Source organism: Enhydra lutris, unplaced genomic scaffold, assembly GCF_002288905.1.
Source record: "Enhydra lutris kenyoni isolate GAN:26980312 unplaced genomic scaffold, ASM228890v2 scaffoldscaffold25, whole genome shotgun sequence".
Taxonomy (NCBI): domain Eukaryota; kingdom Metazoa; phylum Chordata; class Mammalia; order Carnivora; family Mustelidae; genus Enhydra; species Enhydra lutris.
In genome coordinates, this window is record NW_019154109.1 from 26,995,646 (window position 1) to 27,009,540 (window position 13,895).

Genomic DNA, 13,895 nt, shown 5'->3' on the forward strand with positions numbered 1-13,895 from the left:
ACTGAATAAATCAATATGTAAAATGTAGGCTCTCATTCTGGATAACAGAGATCTATATGAGCTTTAAATATTTCAAAATCCAGTAGAACAAGACTCTTAGTTCAAGACCTTTCAGTCATAACCCTGACAAAAGTGGCTTCCTTTTTCTGAGCTCTCATGATAGTGCCTTACGAGATGCTTGGTCCCCAGCGGGACTTGAGCACACTTCTCAGACGAACAAGGCACATTCAGTAGCTGATGTTGATGTCATGCCGTAAATCACTGAGACTTTTTAGGAGACCCTGAACAGGTTGCAGGAAGAACAGCTGAAAAATCTGGGCATGTGGGACTGGAAGAGGGAAGATGTAACAAACCACAACAGCAGGTGCGTTGAGCATCTGGGGCGCTCTTCTGTGACAGAAGGTATGGCACCAGGTGGCAGAACTCACACCAGTGGCTGGGTGTTTAGGGGAGGGTGATGTTGGCCATGCATCAGAAGGAACTCTGAACCCATGAGAGCCTTCTTCCCACGAATAGCCTGCCCTGTGTTGTAGTCTAGTGGAGGGTGATCTTTTCCAAGAATACGGGAGAGATGCAGAAATCAGACTGCCTGCCTGCTAAGGTAACTTCCAATTTAGGGACCACTGGATCCTACCGCCATCTTTCCACAATTGCAGTGGGAATGTCTCCCCCATCTTTCTTTTGGACTCAAGTATGGAGAATTGAGTTAGTCACATTCCTTAGTTTTTAACTTATTATCACCATCAATCCATACAAGACCTTTCTTCTGTTTTGTTTCATCTTTATTCACTTTGTCCCTAATTCTCATTCCAATGCTCACACCCTCCCCCATAGGAAGCAGCTCAATAGTGTTTGATATATGCCCTTGACATGTATGTACCCTTGTAGAATGTACAGCATTGGTTGTAAATATGTATCTTCTATATTTACATGCACAATATTCTCTTGTTCCCATTGTGTTACTAGTTTTTTCACTCAATACCATGTTTGGCCCTCATCTGTATTGTTGAGTGTAATCCAGTATCTTAAAGGATGCACGGTAGTCCATAGTGTCCTTCCAACACAGCTCGAGTGCCCTTTCCTGAAGAGATAGACATTGGGGTTGGTTCCAGAAACAACACTATGAGGAGCAAATGTGAATGAGTCTCCCTACAGAAATGTAAAAGAATTTCTCTGAGCCATATGGTCATACAGTGTGTTCATGTCTAACTATGCCGTCACCAAACCCATCAAGTGCTTTTTGACTCTTGTTTAATAAGCCCTTCCCCACTCCAAGTTCCTGGAAAAAAAAAGTTTACATTTCCTTTCTACAATTTCTTTCAAAGAATGTTGGCATTCTTTGTTCTCCCAGGAATTTACCCATTTTATCTAAACTTTTGCAGTTATTGGCCTATAGTTCATAATATTATTTTTAAAACTCCGTTTTGACTGTAGTCATACCTCCTTCTTCACTCTTCTGCCTTCCTTTTTTATTAATTTTATCCATTTTATCTAGTCTTGTCACAGCCAGCTTTGAGCTTTGTTAATCTTGTTTTTAGATCGCTATTCTTGATTTCAGTGATTTTTTAATACCTTTTTTTTTTAGTTTATCTGGCTTATTTTCACATTATTTTATTTTATTTTATATATTATATATTTTATTCCACATATATTTTATTTTATGTATATATATACATAAAAGCCATGACTTTAGCTCATGGTACTATTTCAGTGGCATCCCACAAATTTTTATGGCTGTTCAGGTCAAAGTATTTTTAATTTATAGAAAAACGTCCTCTGCAATCCCGGCACGATTCAGTAATTTGTAGTTGTTTTTAAACATATATTTCAGCTTTTATTTTTGTGTCAATTCCAAACCGTAGAGCGTTATAGTTAGAAGACATGGTTTGACATGACTTCTGAGGCTTCCTTGGTGGACATTCTGTGAATATTTCATTTGAGAATTGTTCTATTCATTTTAAAGTTCATTCTCAAGGTCCACCCCATGTATTTAAGATTACAAATCATGTAAAAAATATTTTTTATAGATTTTTCACCTATATGACCTATCACAGGGAAATAAGTGTCTCGTTTTAACATAGGATATAATAGAGTTTCGCTTTCTAGTTACCATAGTTGGTGTACAGACTGTCCCCTTAGTTCTGCCATTCCTGTTTTAACAATGTTAATGTTATACTTTTAGGTACATATCTTTTTATTATTATGATCATCTTAATCTATTTCTTTTATGTGAAGTGCTTCTCTCTCTCTTTCTCTTTTTTGTATTTTCTCTTTAAGTTTTAACTTTTCTGGACTTCTGGAAATTTTCATTTCCTGTCCCCCCCCCCACTCCCCCATCTATTTTCTCTCTGCTACTGAAATTCTTAGGACGGGTCATCTCTTTTCTTTTCTTCCCCACATACTATTCGTTGACCTTAGGACATGATCTTAGGAATATGACAAAGCTGCTTTTTGCAAAAATTCGTTACCAGAAACTGCGATGCCTAAAGTAAGCCACAAGAGGTCAGACAATAACTAAGAAAACAAGTGTGTGTGTGTGTGTGTGTGTGTGTGTGTGTGTGTGTGTGCAGTCGAAGTTGGACTGCCACCCCTGCTTGGGGCTGAAATTCTTGCAAATCCAAGAGCAGATTTCTACCCCAACCCCTGTGAACGAACGCTTTCAAGAGGCAGCAGGGTCTGCCCTGTCGCTTCTTGGTAGAGTGACTTTGGGCGAGTTGCTGAAACTCGATTAGCCTCTGGTCAGCCTCCCCTGGAAAACGGGGTAACAGGTCTCACCGCACAGGGCACTGTGAGGAGCTGGAGACCAAGCCAGCGCAGGAGAACTTGGAAAAAAAATGCAGCTTTTGGTCTTTCCTCTTCTGTAAAATGAGTGAGTTCGGTGAATGGGTCTCTCAGCTCTTATTCTGCACGAATCTTCGGTGTTTAGTAAAATTGCCTTCATCGTTTCTGGGCCATGACCACTTCCTGAGGGTTTTTCTTAGGCTGGTGTGAAGGAGACAGAGAAGAGCAGAGAAGACACCTGCCCCTCCCGTCTGGAGACCCGGGCCTCCAGGTCCTGCCCTGTCCTTTATGTGTCTTTAAGATTCAGGCTCTGCTTTGTCACTGCCTCAACCTCAGTGTCCCCATCTACAAAATGGGCTGAAATAACTGTGTCACGAGATGTGAGCTTTAATGCGATCACGCGTAAAAATACCTCGGAAGGCAGTAAGAGACCGACTGTATCTGAAAAATGGGCTTCTCCGGACTTCCTTTACAGGCCGACTGAGAAAGACAAATGAGGTAATGAATGTAAACGGATTAGCACAAATTCCTGCAATACACAGGAGCTTTAGAAGTATAATAATAAAGCACTAACTGGGCACCCGGATGGCTCAGTGGGTTAAGCCTCTGCCTTGGGCTCAGGTCATGATCCTGGGATCATGGGTCTTGGGACCGAGCCCCGCATCGGGCTGTCTGCTCAGTGGGGGACCTGCTTCTCCCTCTGCCTGACACTCCCCCTGCTTGTGCTCTAATAAATAAATAGAATCTTTAAAAAAAGAATAAAGCACCAATTAATAGCAGAGCCCCAAGTGGTGGAATGTGGAAGTCAAGTATTGGATAGTGTTGGAGAAGCAGCAGCCGGAGTTGGGTGGGGAGCCTGGCGTTGAAAAGAGACCCTTCCTACCTGAGGCGGGACATGAGTGCCGGCTTCTGCTGGCTCCAGGGTGAGGGGGCACCTGTCCAGGGAACTGAATTAATGGAGGCTCCGGCGGGAGATAAATGACCTATGCCCCGGCCCATTAATCATTCTCCATTCTCTGAAGTCTGAGATTGGGTGCAGAGACCGCGGGCGGGCAGAGGCCCCGAGGAAGGGGCTGGTCTGCTCCAGACCTCAGTGAAAACCCCCTCTGGTCTGTTCCACACCATTGAGCACCTGACTGTGTGTACAAGACATATTGATATAATTTCCCAAAATAAAGGAGAAGTTCTTGGACTTCAGTTCACAGCACATCTTTAGTAGCTCCTGAGCTGGGCCAGGCCCTGTGCTGCGGGCTCAGGCCTTGGAGATGAACAGGGCACGCCCCCCCCCCCGCCCCCGGGCTCAGGGCCTGGGGGACAGACCAGGAGCAGCTGCTTTCCACATCACGCGACAAGTGCCCGGATGAAGACCGCATGGCCGGGGGTGGCATCTGGGAAGGGCCCCCGGAGGAAGGGAGGCCTGAGCGGAAATGGGAGGGATTAATTATGACAACCTGGCAAGGTCCGAGGAGAGAGAAAGGCAGGCAGAAGGACAGCCTTGAACACACGCATGTCGGGGGCTGGGGTCCTGAGGCACAGCGGCCATAGCAGGAGAGGAAGCCGGCGAGGTGGCTGGGCTGGGTGTGCTCTGGAGAGCAGAGAGCCCGTCTCACACCTCTTGCCGCCGCTCACGCTGTTCACGGAAGGCCTCCGCCTCCTCACGGTGTACATCACCCACAGCCCCCTGGGTGATGAGCAAGGTCTTGGGGTGAGGCATGAGCGGGGCTGCCAGGCCCGCCTATTACGGGGGGGTGAGTGTCACTTCCCAGACGGCCTCCGCCCCCTGTCCGGAAGACCAACTCCCCAAGAATGTCCTTCCTTGCCCTGGTCTAACGAACACTCTCCAGGTCTGCCGCAAAGGCTGTCTTTGCGGTTCTGGACAGAGAGAACCCAGGACTTCAGATGAGCAAGGAGGGCGGCCAGGAACGGAATTTACCAGCTGCCTGGAGAAGGCCCGGAAGGTAGTACGGAGATGGGTGATCCAGACTTGGTCCGAGCGCTTCTGTCCAGCACCTGGGTCTGTCTCCCGTGGGCTCGGGATGCAGAGGGAGCTCAGATGCTGGCTGAAGCTGGGAGCCGCTCACAGCACCCACGGGGCTCATGTCCCCCCATCTCCAAGGTCCAGGCTGCTCCTCCACAGGTCTCCCGGTGACCTGGACCACCCCGAACCAGGCCCACGGAGCCACAGCCGAGAGTTAGCCCTAGAAGCCGGCCGGACACTCCCCTGGGCCTAACCACCAGACTGACAGGAGTTGGGGAACCCATGGGAACCCAGAGAGAACAAGGTGGTAAACTTGGACGGTGCCTTAAGGAAGAGGGTAGCAAATGACCCGACCATGGCTAACTGGTTAAATGGTAAAAACAAAACCAGACCAGTGCGGTTTGTTGGGGGTGGGGTTGCTTTTCCATTTTGGTTATTTTTCCCCCTTTCTGGCTGTTTCCAAGGAGAAAATGCTGGCTGTGCTTCCCGGTCTGCAACAGACATACTCCGCAGGCACCTCCCTTGAGAGAGAAAGCAGCCCGGTGCGCCCGAGCGGGTCTTTCAACACTCCCTCAAGCTGGCTTCCGGGGCCCTGTGGCCAACCACCAGGGGATTCGTCCCGTGGGACAGGGCCAGCCCGGGATCCCTCCACTTGGACCATTTATCATGGCAGCAGCTGGAGATAAGCTGGACACAAAGAGGATTTGTGTCCCAGGAGGGACGAGCCCTAGATACCCAACACGGAGGAATTTTCTCATTAGTCCATGCCGGGGACTCTGGGCTCTCACGACGTGTCCCAGTGCGAGGGGCAGCGGGGAGGAGGGCACGGTGGAGGGGCAAAGCACTCAGAGATGCTTTCCCTGAACAACCTAAATTAAAGTTTCCCGAGTGCATTTCCGTGGGAGAGATGAAAGATGCGAAAGGCCATCTGCACGTAGGACACTGTCTGGGGGGAGGCGGGGAGTCATCTCCCAGGGCTGAATTTCTTTGTGCAGACTTAATTACTTGTTCCCGCTCCCAGGGGAGCCCAGCAGGGGCTCTGCGTGGGGCACCCCACATGCTGCTGGCAGAGTGAAGCCCAGGGGACCACAGGGGACTGAATCTCAAAGATAAACCATTGCTGAGTCATCCCCGGCCACCAGCTGGACTAGAGACAGGGATGGACAGGACACGGAGTCAAACCACAGAGCATTCTAGAACAGTCCCAGGATTCGCCAACCTGAAAGGAATTCCAAAGCCTGAGAGCAAACTGAACCAGAAGGCATTCTCAGAGTTGGAAGCAGCGTCTGGGGAGCCATCCCGGATTAGCGGGTTCCATTAATTCCAAATACCAGCTGGGGGTCCCAGCAGCCCGTTAACGGACCTCAGGAATGAAGTGGGTTTCTCGATGACCTCTGCTTTGTTGGTTTTCTTCAGCAGTTACTGGAAGGTTGAGCTCAGAGGGAAGAACACTGCCAGCTGAAATTCACTGCCCCCCTTCGATGCTTCTGCCGCATTTTGGTACCCTGCTAACATAGCCTGTCTGTCCCAGAGGGCGGGTTCTGCGGTGTCATCACCCCTTCCCGACATGGAGAGAATGAGGTAGCCCTTTCCCACCAGGTTACCGCTGCGCACCAGACAGCACTGGGCTCCTGGAGCGGCTCGGATACATTGTATGAACAAATCCATCTTTGCACCCAGCTTTCTAGACCATCAGCTCAGCCTGGAGCACCGCATGAAGAGTGACAGGCACGGCTGTTTCTACACTTGCAAAAAAACGTTTTGCTACAATTTTCCCTATTTGATCTTCGCCCCAAATATCTACTTTGCCTCACAGTGGAAAAGAAAGGTATGGGAAAGGTGTATTTCACACCTGAATGCCCGCAGAAGCCCATCCGGGGAGCCGTCAGTCAGAGAAGTTACCTGAGGAGTAGTTGCTGGGGCTTGGACCTAGAGAAAAGGTTCCTATTTTAAGTGATTTCAATGCTCCCTCCCAACCCCGTGCGTGGAATGTGTGGGGTTGGTGTCTGCGTTTCTGCCGCCTTTCCAGAACAAGGCGCCATGCCCCGCTGGGTGGAAGCAGGCGGGTGGCCTTCGGGACCATTGTCTTCTTCATCCTCGGAGACACTGAGTGGAACCCAATGCAGAAAAGGCTGGGGGCCTCCTGCCCGAAGCGTTTCGGATGTGGAGCCTGGGACCCCACGTGCTGAGCTGTAGAATCCACCCTTCTCACCTGAGCAAAGGGACAGAGCCGGGCCCCCTTTAAAAAGGTGTATGGCTTCTGTGAACAGAAGAAAGGCCCCTTTTCCTGTCCCCACTCCCATCCATTCTCCACTTCCTCCCTTTTCAGGTGGTTAGAGGCCCGGCCATCTCTTGGCTGTGTGAGGCCTCCGGGTCCCAGGGCCCAACACTGGCCTCGGAGCAGCAAGACTCCAGCCAATAATCCAGTTGCTCCAGGGTGGGGAGGTACCTCAGCCAGCAGCTCTGGTCCCTCTGAAGGAGGTCCGTGTGCACAGGCACAGCCCTGTCCCCTCCTCCAGGGAAGAGGGCTGTGCCCCAGGTAAGTCACGGCCTAGAGGACAATCCAGGGGTCCACTTGCATCCGTCATGTCGCCCCTCCAACAGCCACATGATGGTCAGGTTGGAAGAGGGATGCTTAGTGGCCAGCCAGTTAGGGGGACTCATGGAGGGGGAAACCTGAGATCACTTCCCCGAGGGCCTCTGGTGGGAGGTCAGCAGGCAGTGCCCACCAGCCTCAGGGTTCGACCTCTGTCTCACCTGCCTGGGCTCCTAACCCAAAAGGCCAGTGCTCACCCGCCAACAAGCCAGCCTTGAGAAAACCGACCACTTCCCCTCAGTCCGGAGAAACCAAAGCCAACGGACGAAACCAAACCAGATCGTTTTATTCTGCAGTTTTTCTACCAGAACACTACTAAAAATATAAATATAAAATCTCTAGAAAATACTCAGATCTGTAATCTTCCTCTCCCAGACTGGGGCCAAGCTCTTTGTTCTTTCAAAGCCAATGGGCCATACGCCCATTTGTCCTTCATACCGTCCACATGCATCACACAGACACCTCTCTCTCTGTGCAGGGGAGCACGCCACTCTCCTGCCAGGTTCTGGAAGCTCACCTGTGATTTATCAGGGGAAGGCTAGGTGCCAACAGTGGGGCTGGGGGTGGGTAACAGGGAGGGAAGAGACTCTGTGCCCCCAACTCCCTTATGCAGGCTCAGAAGATAGGTCCTTTGTTTCTCATTATCCTGCCCTTGCGTCAACAGGCCACCCAAGTGGCCCATAGTGAGAAGCTGGACTCACTATGAGGGTGTGTTTGGTGGGGCGTGGGGGGGACCCTGTGACCACAGTGAGGTCAGGCTGTTGAGACAGACGCAGGAAGCCGCTCAGAGCCAGGCCCTCAGGAGGGCTAGAAGTTGTCATTGCTGCCGCCTGGGGGTAGCACTCAGCCCCTAGCACCAGGCATTACTGGCCGCATCTAGGCTGGGACTTCAGGCTTGAGCCCCCCTCCTACAGATGGCAGCATCGCTGCCTCCCCACCCCCCATGGGAGGTCGATGGCCTGGGTGGAGATCAGAGAGATGCCAAAGATGGGAGCAGGGTCCCGCCGGCCCTCGTTGGGCATCAGACACGAGTCTGAGGAACTCCAGCGTCATCTGGCAATGGTCCTGGGACGACCGGGATCCCTGGGCTAACCCTGAGTCTGAGGTCCAGGACCTCAGCAGGGGCTGGGTGTGGCATGGAGAGCAGCGTGCTTAAGCCAGCCCAGGCCCGCCAGCTCTCGGCAGGACGGGCCGCCATGTCACCTGGCGGGGGCCACCCTGTTCTCTGGGGCAGAAGCCCCAGGGGCCAAGGCTCTGCTAAGTTTCCCACCGGAAAAGCAAACAGATCTTCTGGCATGGAAGCTCCCAGCACACGCCCTTAGGTTCTCTGCCCCCGTCCCCAGCTCTGTGTTGTGTGCAAAACCCCAGGCTGTTCTGGGAGAACTCACAGGCTTCCAAACGCTAGTCCTGAGAACTTCTGAGTCTCGGGGTCAGAGATCATATCGTCGTGACGTTCTTGGAGGAAGGTGGCAGGATCTAGACCTTCAGTACCTGCCCTGCCCACGGCACCTGGACTGCAGAGCCCCTCGTGGGAAAGGGAGCCGAGGCTTTGCCAGGAGCACACGGTGCAGCCTGGCTTTCTGGGGCAACGGAAGACGGGGTGCGAGATGGGGCAGGAGGCTCCAGAAGCAAGAACACCAGAAGGGCCGCCGGCACCCTGCTGAGCCGCCCCCCACCAGGCTCCTGGGTCCAGAGGAGTTTGCTTGGATGTCACACACAGAGGTGGGGAGGGCAGGGAGCGGGAACTGGGTGATGGGACAACGTGAGCAGTGTTGGGGGGCAGGGGGAGCTGAACAATGGACAGAAAAGGGGCGGCAGCAGGAGGCCCAGGAGGAAGACTGCCCACCAGCTGCCACGGCTGGACGGGCCAGGCCAGGCTTTTCCAGGCAGCCAGCCACCCTGTTCAACAAAAGGGAGGTTCTCTTCTTGCTGCAAAGGCCCCCAGGGTTGGGATCTCCCCCCGACAGGGTTTCCTGGCCACAGGAAGACAGCACGACAGGGTCCCTGGTGGGAGAGAGGAACATAAAAGTGGGTTAACCCAGGAGGGCAGGCGCCGGTTAATGCTGGATGAACCGGGTTGGTCCCAGACATAGATCCCGAAGGCCGGGATGCAGAGAGGACCATGTGGCATCTGGGCCAGGGGAAGGCAGGGTAGAGGCTGCTTGAGGGAGACGGGAGACACAGGCCATTTGAACACGAGCGCAAACACCTCCTGCCTGGTAAGAGGGAGCCTGTCCCACAGCTCCTGCCACATCCCAGTCTCATGTTCGTCACCCCAGCTCTGACACTTACCATACCTGGACCCTACCTCTGCCTCATTTTAGGCCATGAGGTGGTCCCTGAAAACTGCTCTGAGCCCCCAGCGACTGCTCTGGCCTCATCCTGTCTTCTCCACGACTTCGGCCCCAGGTTCTGTTGGGGCCAGCTGCCTGGACACCAAGTTCCCGGGCCTTCCCCCAAAACAGGATGGTGGCCCGCTCAGCTGCCTCTGCAGGGCCCACCTAGCCCTGTCCTCGTGCAGCAAGGGTGCCCCGGCCTCCCCTTCTACGCCTGGAGCCTACATGTGCTAGGTCGTACCCCTTTCCCCCAGTGCCTCCTCAGTGCCTGGCTCTGGGCCCCATCCCGGGGGGCTTGGTGCATTCCCCAACTGGCCAGATGGGAAACACCCCGAGAACTGCCAGCAACCAGGCTGCCTCCGGGTCTCAGGCCTGGTGTCTCCTCTGGCCCGCACCCAAAGGGCAGATGCAAGGCAACCACCTGGGGCCTCCGTGGTCTCAGGACCGGGCGGAACGGTGGCTGGGCGGCACTCAGGGTAGGCCGCTTTCCAGGCTGGGCCCATCATCAGCCAAACCCATCATTTCCCACCCAGCCAGATTCCCTCAGCCGCGGCAGGAGAGAGTAACCAGACTGTGGAAGGAGAGGGGCAGGGGCACAGTGGGAAGTCAGGGCAGCGTGGGAGTAGAGGTGCTCCAACACCCCGGGGCTGTGGCCGGCACCCAGAGGACCTGTCCTCTGGTTTACAGAAAATGAGCCTTTGACAAGGACAACTGAGGGACTCTTGGCCCTAAACAGCCCACACGGGGGGACCAGCTCTCTGCTGATCTCTGCACCAGGGAGCAAAGGGCACACAGAGCCGGGGTAGGGGGCTAGGGAGACCAGGGAAGGAGATGGCAGAGGGGAAGGGGGGTGCTCGTCAGGAAGAAGAGGCCCTACTCAAAGGACAGCAGGTCTGGGTGCGGGCCCTCATTGTCAAGGCTGGAGGTCCGTGCCCGAGGAGGGGAGCTGCCGTCCTCCAGCGGCTCGGCCAGGTCGGGGGGGCTCGGGCTGAGTTTGAGGCCATTCCTCTCCGGGAGGCCCGGGGAGGAGGCCCTTCGGCACTCAGTCATCTTCGGCTTGGGTTCGTCTTGGCCATCCTGGTGAATCAGGTCAGGCACGGACAGGGAAACCTCTCCGTTGGGCAGAGCCTTGCCCTTGTCCACCATTTCCAGGGGGGCTTCGGGTGGAGCAGTGGGAAGGGGGTCCTGGGGCTGCCCAGGAGACAGCTCTGTCCCGTACTCCAGGCTGCTCAGGACGGGCTGTGACGAAATCAGCATGTCCTGCGTCGTCTTCAGGGCCCGAGGGGTTCGCTTCCTGGTGATGGGAGGCGGAGGATCCAGCCGAGGGAACGCATCGGGCGGGGCCGACCTGGGGGGGTCGATGACAACAGGCCCGGGCGCTCTGAGGATGGCGAGACCCCTGCCCCACCCTTGCTTCTCCAGCTCCCACCGCACGACGGCTCGCCCACCCAGCAAGCGCACCCCTGCTCTGTTTGCTCTGTGGGTTGTGGCAGCTGGAGCACCGCTGGCTTTTCCCTGGTGACCCCTTGTCCTCCCCTCCACCCCCTGTTCGGCGCTGACAGCAGCTACATGTTGCCATTGGGACCACCGGCAAGCTGTGTCACATCAGAGCTTTGCCATGAGCCCTAAGGGGGACACTGCCTGCTGAGGAGCATAGCAGGTGTGGAAAACAAGGCCTAGAAGGGACCTGGTGACCCCAGCAGGCTTCTCCCTCCCCTGCCTCCGTGGGTCCCAGGGATGCCCACGTTCCTCCCCCACCACCGGCAGAGCAGTGGCTCGAAGCTGTGGCTGGGTGTTAGCATCCACCCTGGGAGCCTCGGGCAATGCTGGGATTCGAATCCAGCTGTGCCCACTACTGACTCCATAACCTCACCCCTCTGAACCTGGTTCTGTGTGAGATGGAAACCATCTGGGCCGCTTCAGGGGTTGGGGAGTGTGGGGCCTGGCGCTTGTGCACGCCTGATGGGCGCTTGGTAAACTTCGGCCATAGTGACCGGGGGGGCAGCCAACAACCAGGGACACAGCCCAGCTCCATCCTCCGCAGGGCGAGCTCATGTGCCCGGCTCAGAGGTGCTCTCTGGAGGCCCGGGGTCAGTTCGGAGCTCTGCCGGCCGCCCCCCACCCACACTCACCTGGCCTCCTCGCCCGAAACCCCACCGGCCAGCCGGGCCCCCGCAGTCCTATTAATCTCCATGGCGCCTGCACCGTCCAGACTCGAGGGCTCCTTTCTCCGCAGGAAGTCGTTGACTTTGGCCCCCACAGCTCTGCCCAGGTTCTTGAGGTGCTGACTGCTGCCCACCCAGACCCCCGACCCCAGGGCGGCCGCGCTGGGGGCCGCCAGCCGGGACAGGTGGGGGAAGGAGCAGCTGGGCTGCAGCTTCGGGGCATGGGCGGCGTTCACGTTCTCGAACATGCCGTGGTCCACTGCAAACAGAGGGGAAGAGGGCTGCGGTGAGCGGGGACGGGTCGCTCGGCCTCTTGCCCGCACACCGCACCCACAGCTGTCACTGCCCCAGGCTTTGGAAATACTCGGGGGAGAACCCGCAGAGACACTCTCAACCCTTCTGCGTGGGTTTTCCAGATGGGATGTGGGACGAGCCATTCCAGCTCCACCCCGCCCAGTCCATTGGTGACAAGCTCCAGCCTTAAACCTACCACTTCCCCCCAATTTATCCTTTTACACCTGCCTCCTGGCTTGACCCCTGACCTTGGGGCCACCAAGCCCTCTGAAGAAAAAATAACGAAGAAATGAACTATGGTATTTTCTGTTACTGTGAACACAGCTGAGCGGACGCTGGCACAGGGGCCAAAGCTGGAGGAGGCTCGCGTGGGAAGCTCCCCGCTGAAGGCCACCCGTGGGGCAAATTCTCTCTGTGGGAAAACAGGCTCCCTTTCTCCTGAAGAGGAACGTGGGAGCATGGGCGGCTGCATGCAGAGATGCCAGGTGGGGGCTCCGGACCGGCTCATGTCGAAGCCTTGACACCCAGGGGAGCAGGAGGAGCCTGACGGCAGCCTCACGACCAGCCAGCGAGCTGGGCCATGGGAGGAATCCTACTTATGGATGCGAAGAACTGTCTGCTGGGCCTGAGGTCACAGGGCATGACCGGAGGGGCTGAGCGAGAACTCCGCTGTTCTCACCCTCTCCACGGACTTCCTGTGGCCTGGCGTCATGCAAGAGCAGCCTCAAAGACGGCCCTTCTGTCCCCAACTTCAGTCTGAAGGACTAACTCCGAGGGCGGCAGGCGGACCCACCAGGCTGTGAACAAGGCCACATCTCAGTCACCTTCGTATCCTTAACAACTAGCTTGGTCGGGTATACAGAAGGTGCTCAATAAATCTCTCAAACTGCCAGCCCCATTCTGCAGATGGGAGAACCATAGAGGTCAAGATCATAGCTCCAAGGGTTGTCACTGGAATGAATGGTTCTTGGGGCTTTAAGCCACACCGTCCACACGCTCGTATCAGGGTGTCCTCCCTCACCGGGAAGTCAAGCTCCGTCCTCCAAAGACAGATCCATTCTTTGGGGCCTTGGAGGCAAATGTGAGGTTTCTGTCCCTACCACCTACTCTAGATACTCTGCCGATCTGGGGGAAGAAGAGGTAACGCTTGAGCACAGACTCTGTTCTTGGTCTCCACCTCCAAGTGCCTACGCACACTGAGCCTTCCCAAGAGTGAGTGAGTTTGGGGTGCGCTGCTGCTTCTGTTGAATTTGGCATCAAGTAGCTCTCTCTGCCCTGCCCTGCTGAGTCCCCGTCCCGGGAGTGCATTTCCCTTTACTGCGGTTTCAGCGGACATACCCCCTCTGCACCCGAGCTAGAGAAGCCCTCCTGTAAAGGTCTTTGGGCGGCAGCAGGAAACTGCAGGGAGCGGAGAGGACGAACCCCACCCCCCAGGTCTATGCGTCTGCTGCGCACAGGGAAGGCACCACAGTGGGGCCCGTGCTAGGGAACTGGGGTAGAACCACCCCGGGGTCTGGGGCACAGAGCTGACTGGGTGAGGCGGCCTGGGCTCCAGGTGTGGCCACACCGCACCAGCAGGGCTTCCAGCCCAGCCCCCAATGGGGTCATCAGCTCCTGTGACTCTACGAAGAGCGCTATCTCGCCACACCATCACCCACTTCTGCATGCTTTCTCTATCGTGTCCTGTATCCTAGCTTTTCTTTAATTGTAAAATCTGTGGACTTGCAGAGAAGCCCTTGGTCATG

General features: G+C 55.1%; 1 protein-coding gene across 1 annotated transcript in view; it reads right to left on the reverse strand.

Moving 5' to 3' along the window:
• Nucleotides 1-9,173: 9,173 nt before the first annotated feature.
• The window catches only part of LOC111151138 (carboxyl-terminal PDZ ligand of neuronal nitric oxide synthase protein), a 262,208-nt gene continuing 257,486 nt past the window's right edge, over nucleotides 9,174-13,895 (reverse strand). Inside the window, exons 11-12 of the mRNA XM_022508925.1 lie at nucleotides 11,837-12,105; nucleotides 9,174-11,070 (exon numbers count right to left, since the gene is read on the reverse strand). Of these exons, the coding sequence (XP_022364633.1) occupies nucleotides 10,565-11,070; nucleotides 11,837-12,105 (775 nt within the window). The 3' untranslated portion in view covers nucleotides 9,174-10,564. The remainder of the gene's footprint in view (nucleotides 11,071-11,836; nucleotides 12,106-13,895) is intronic.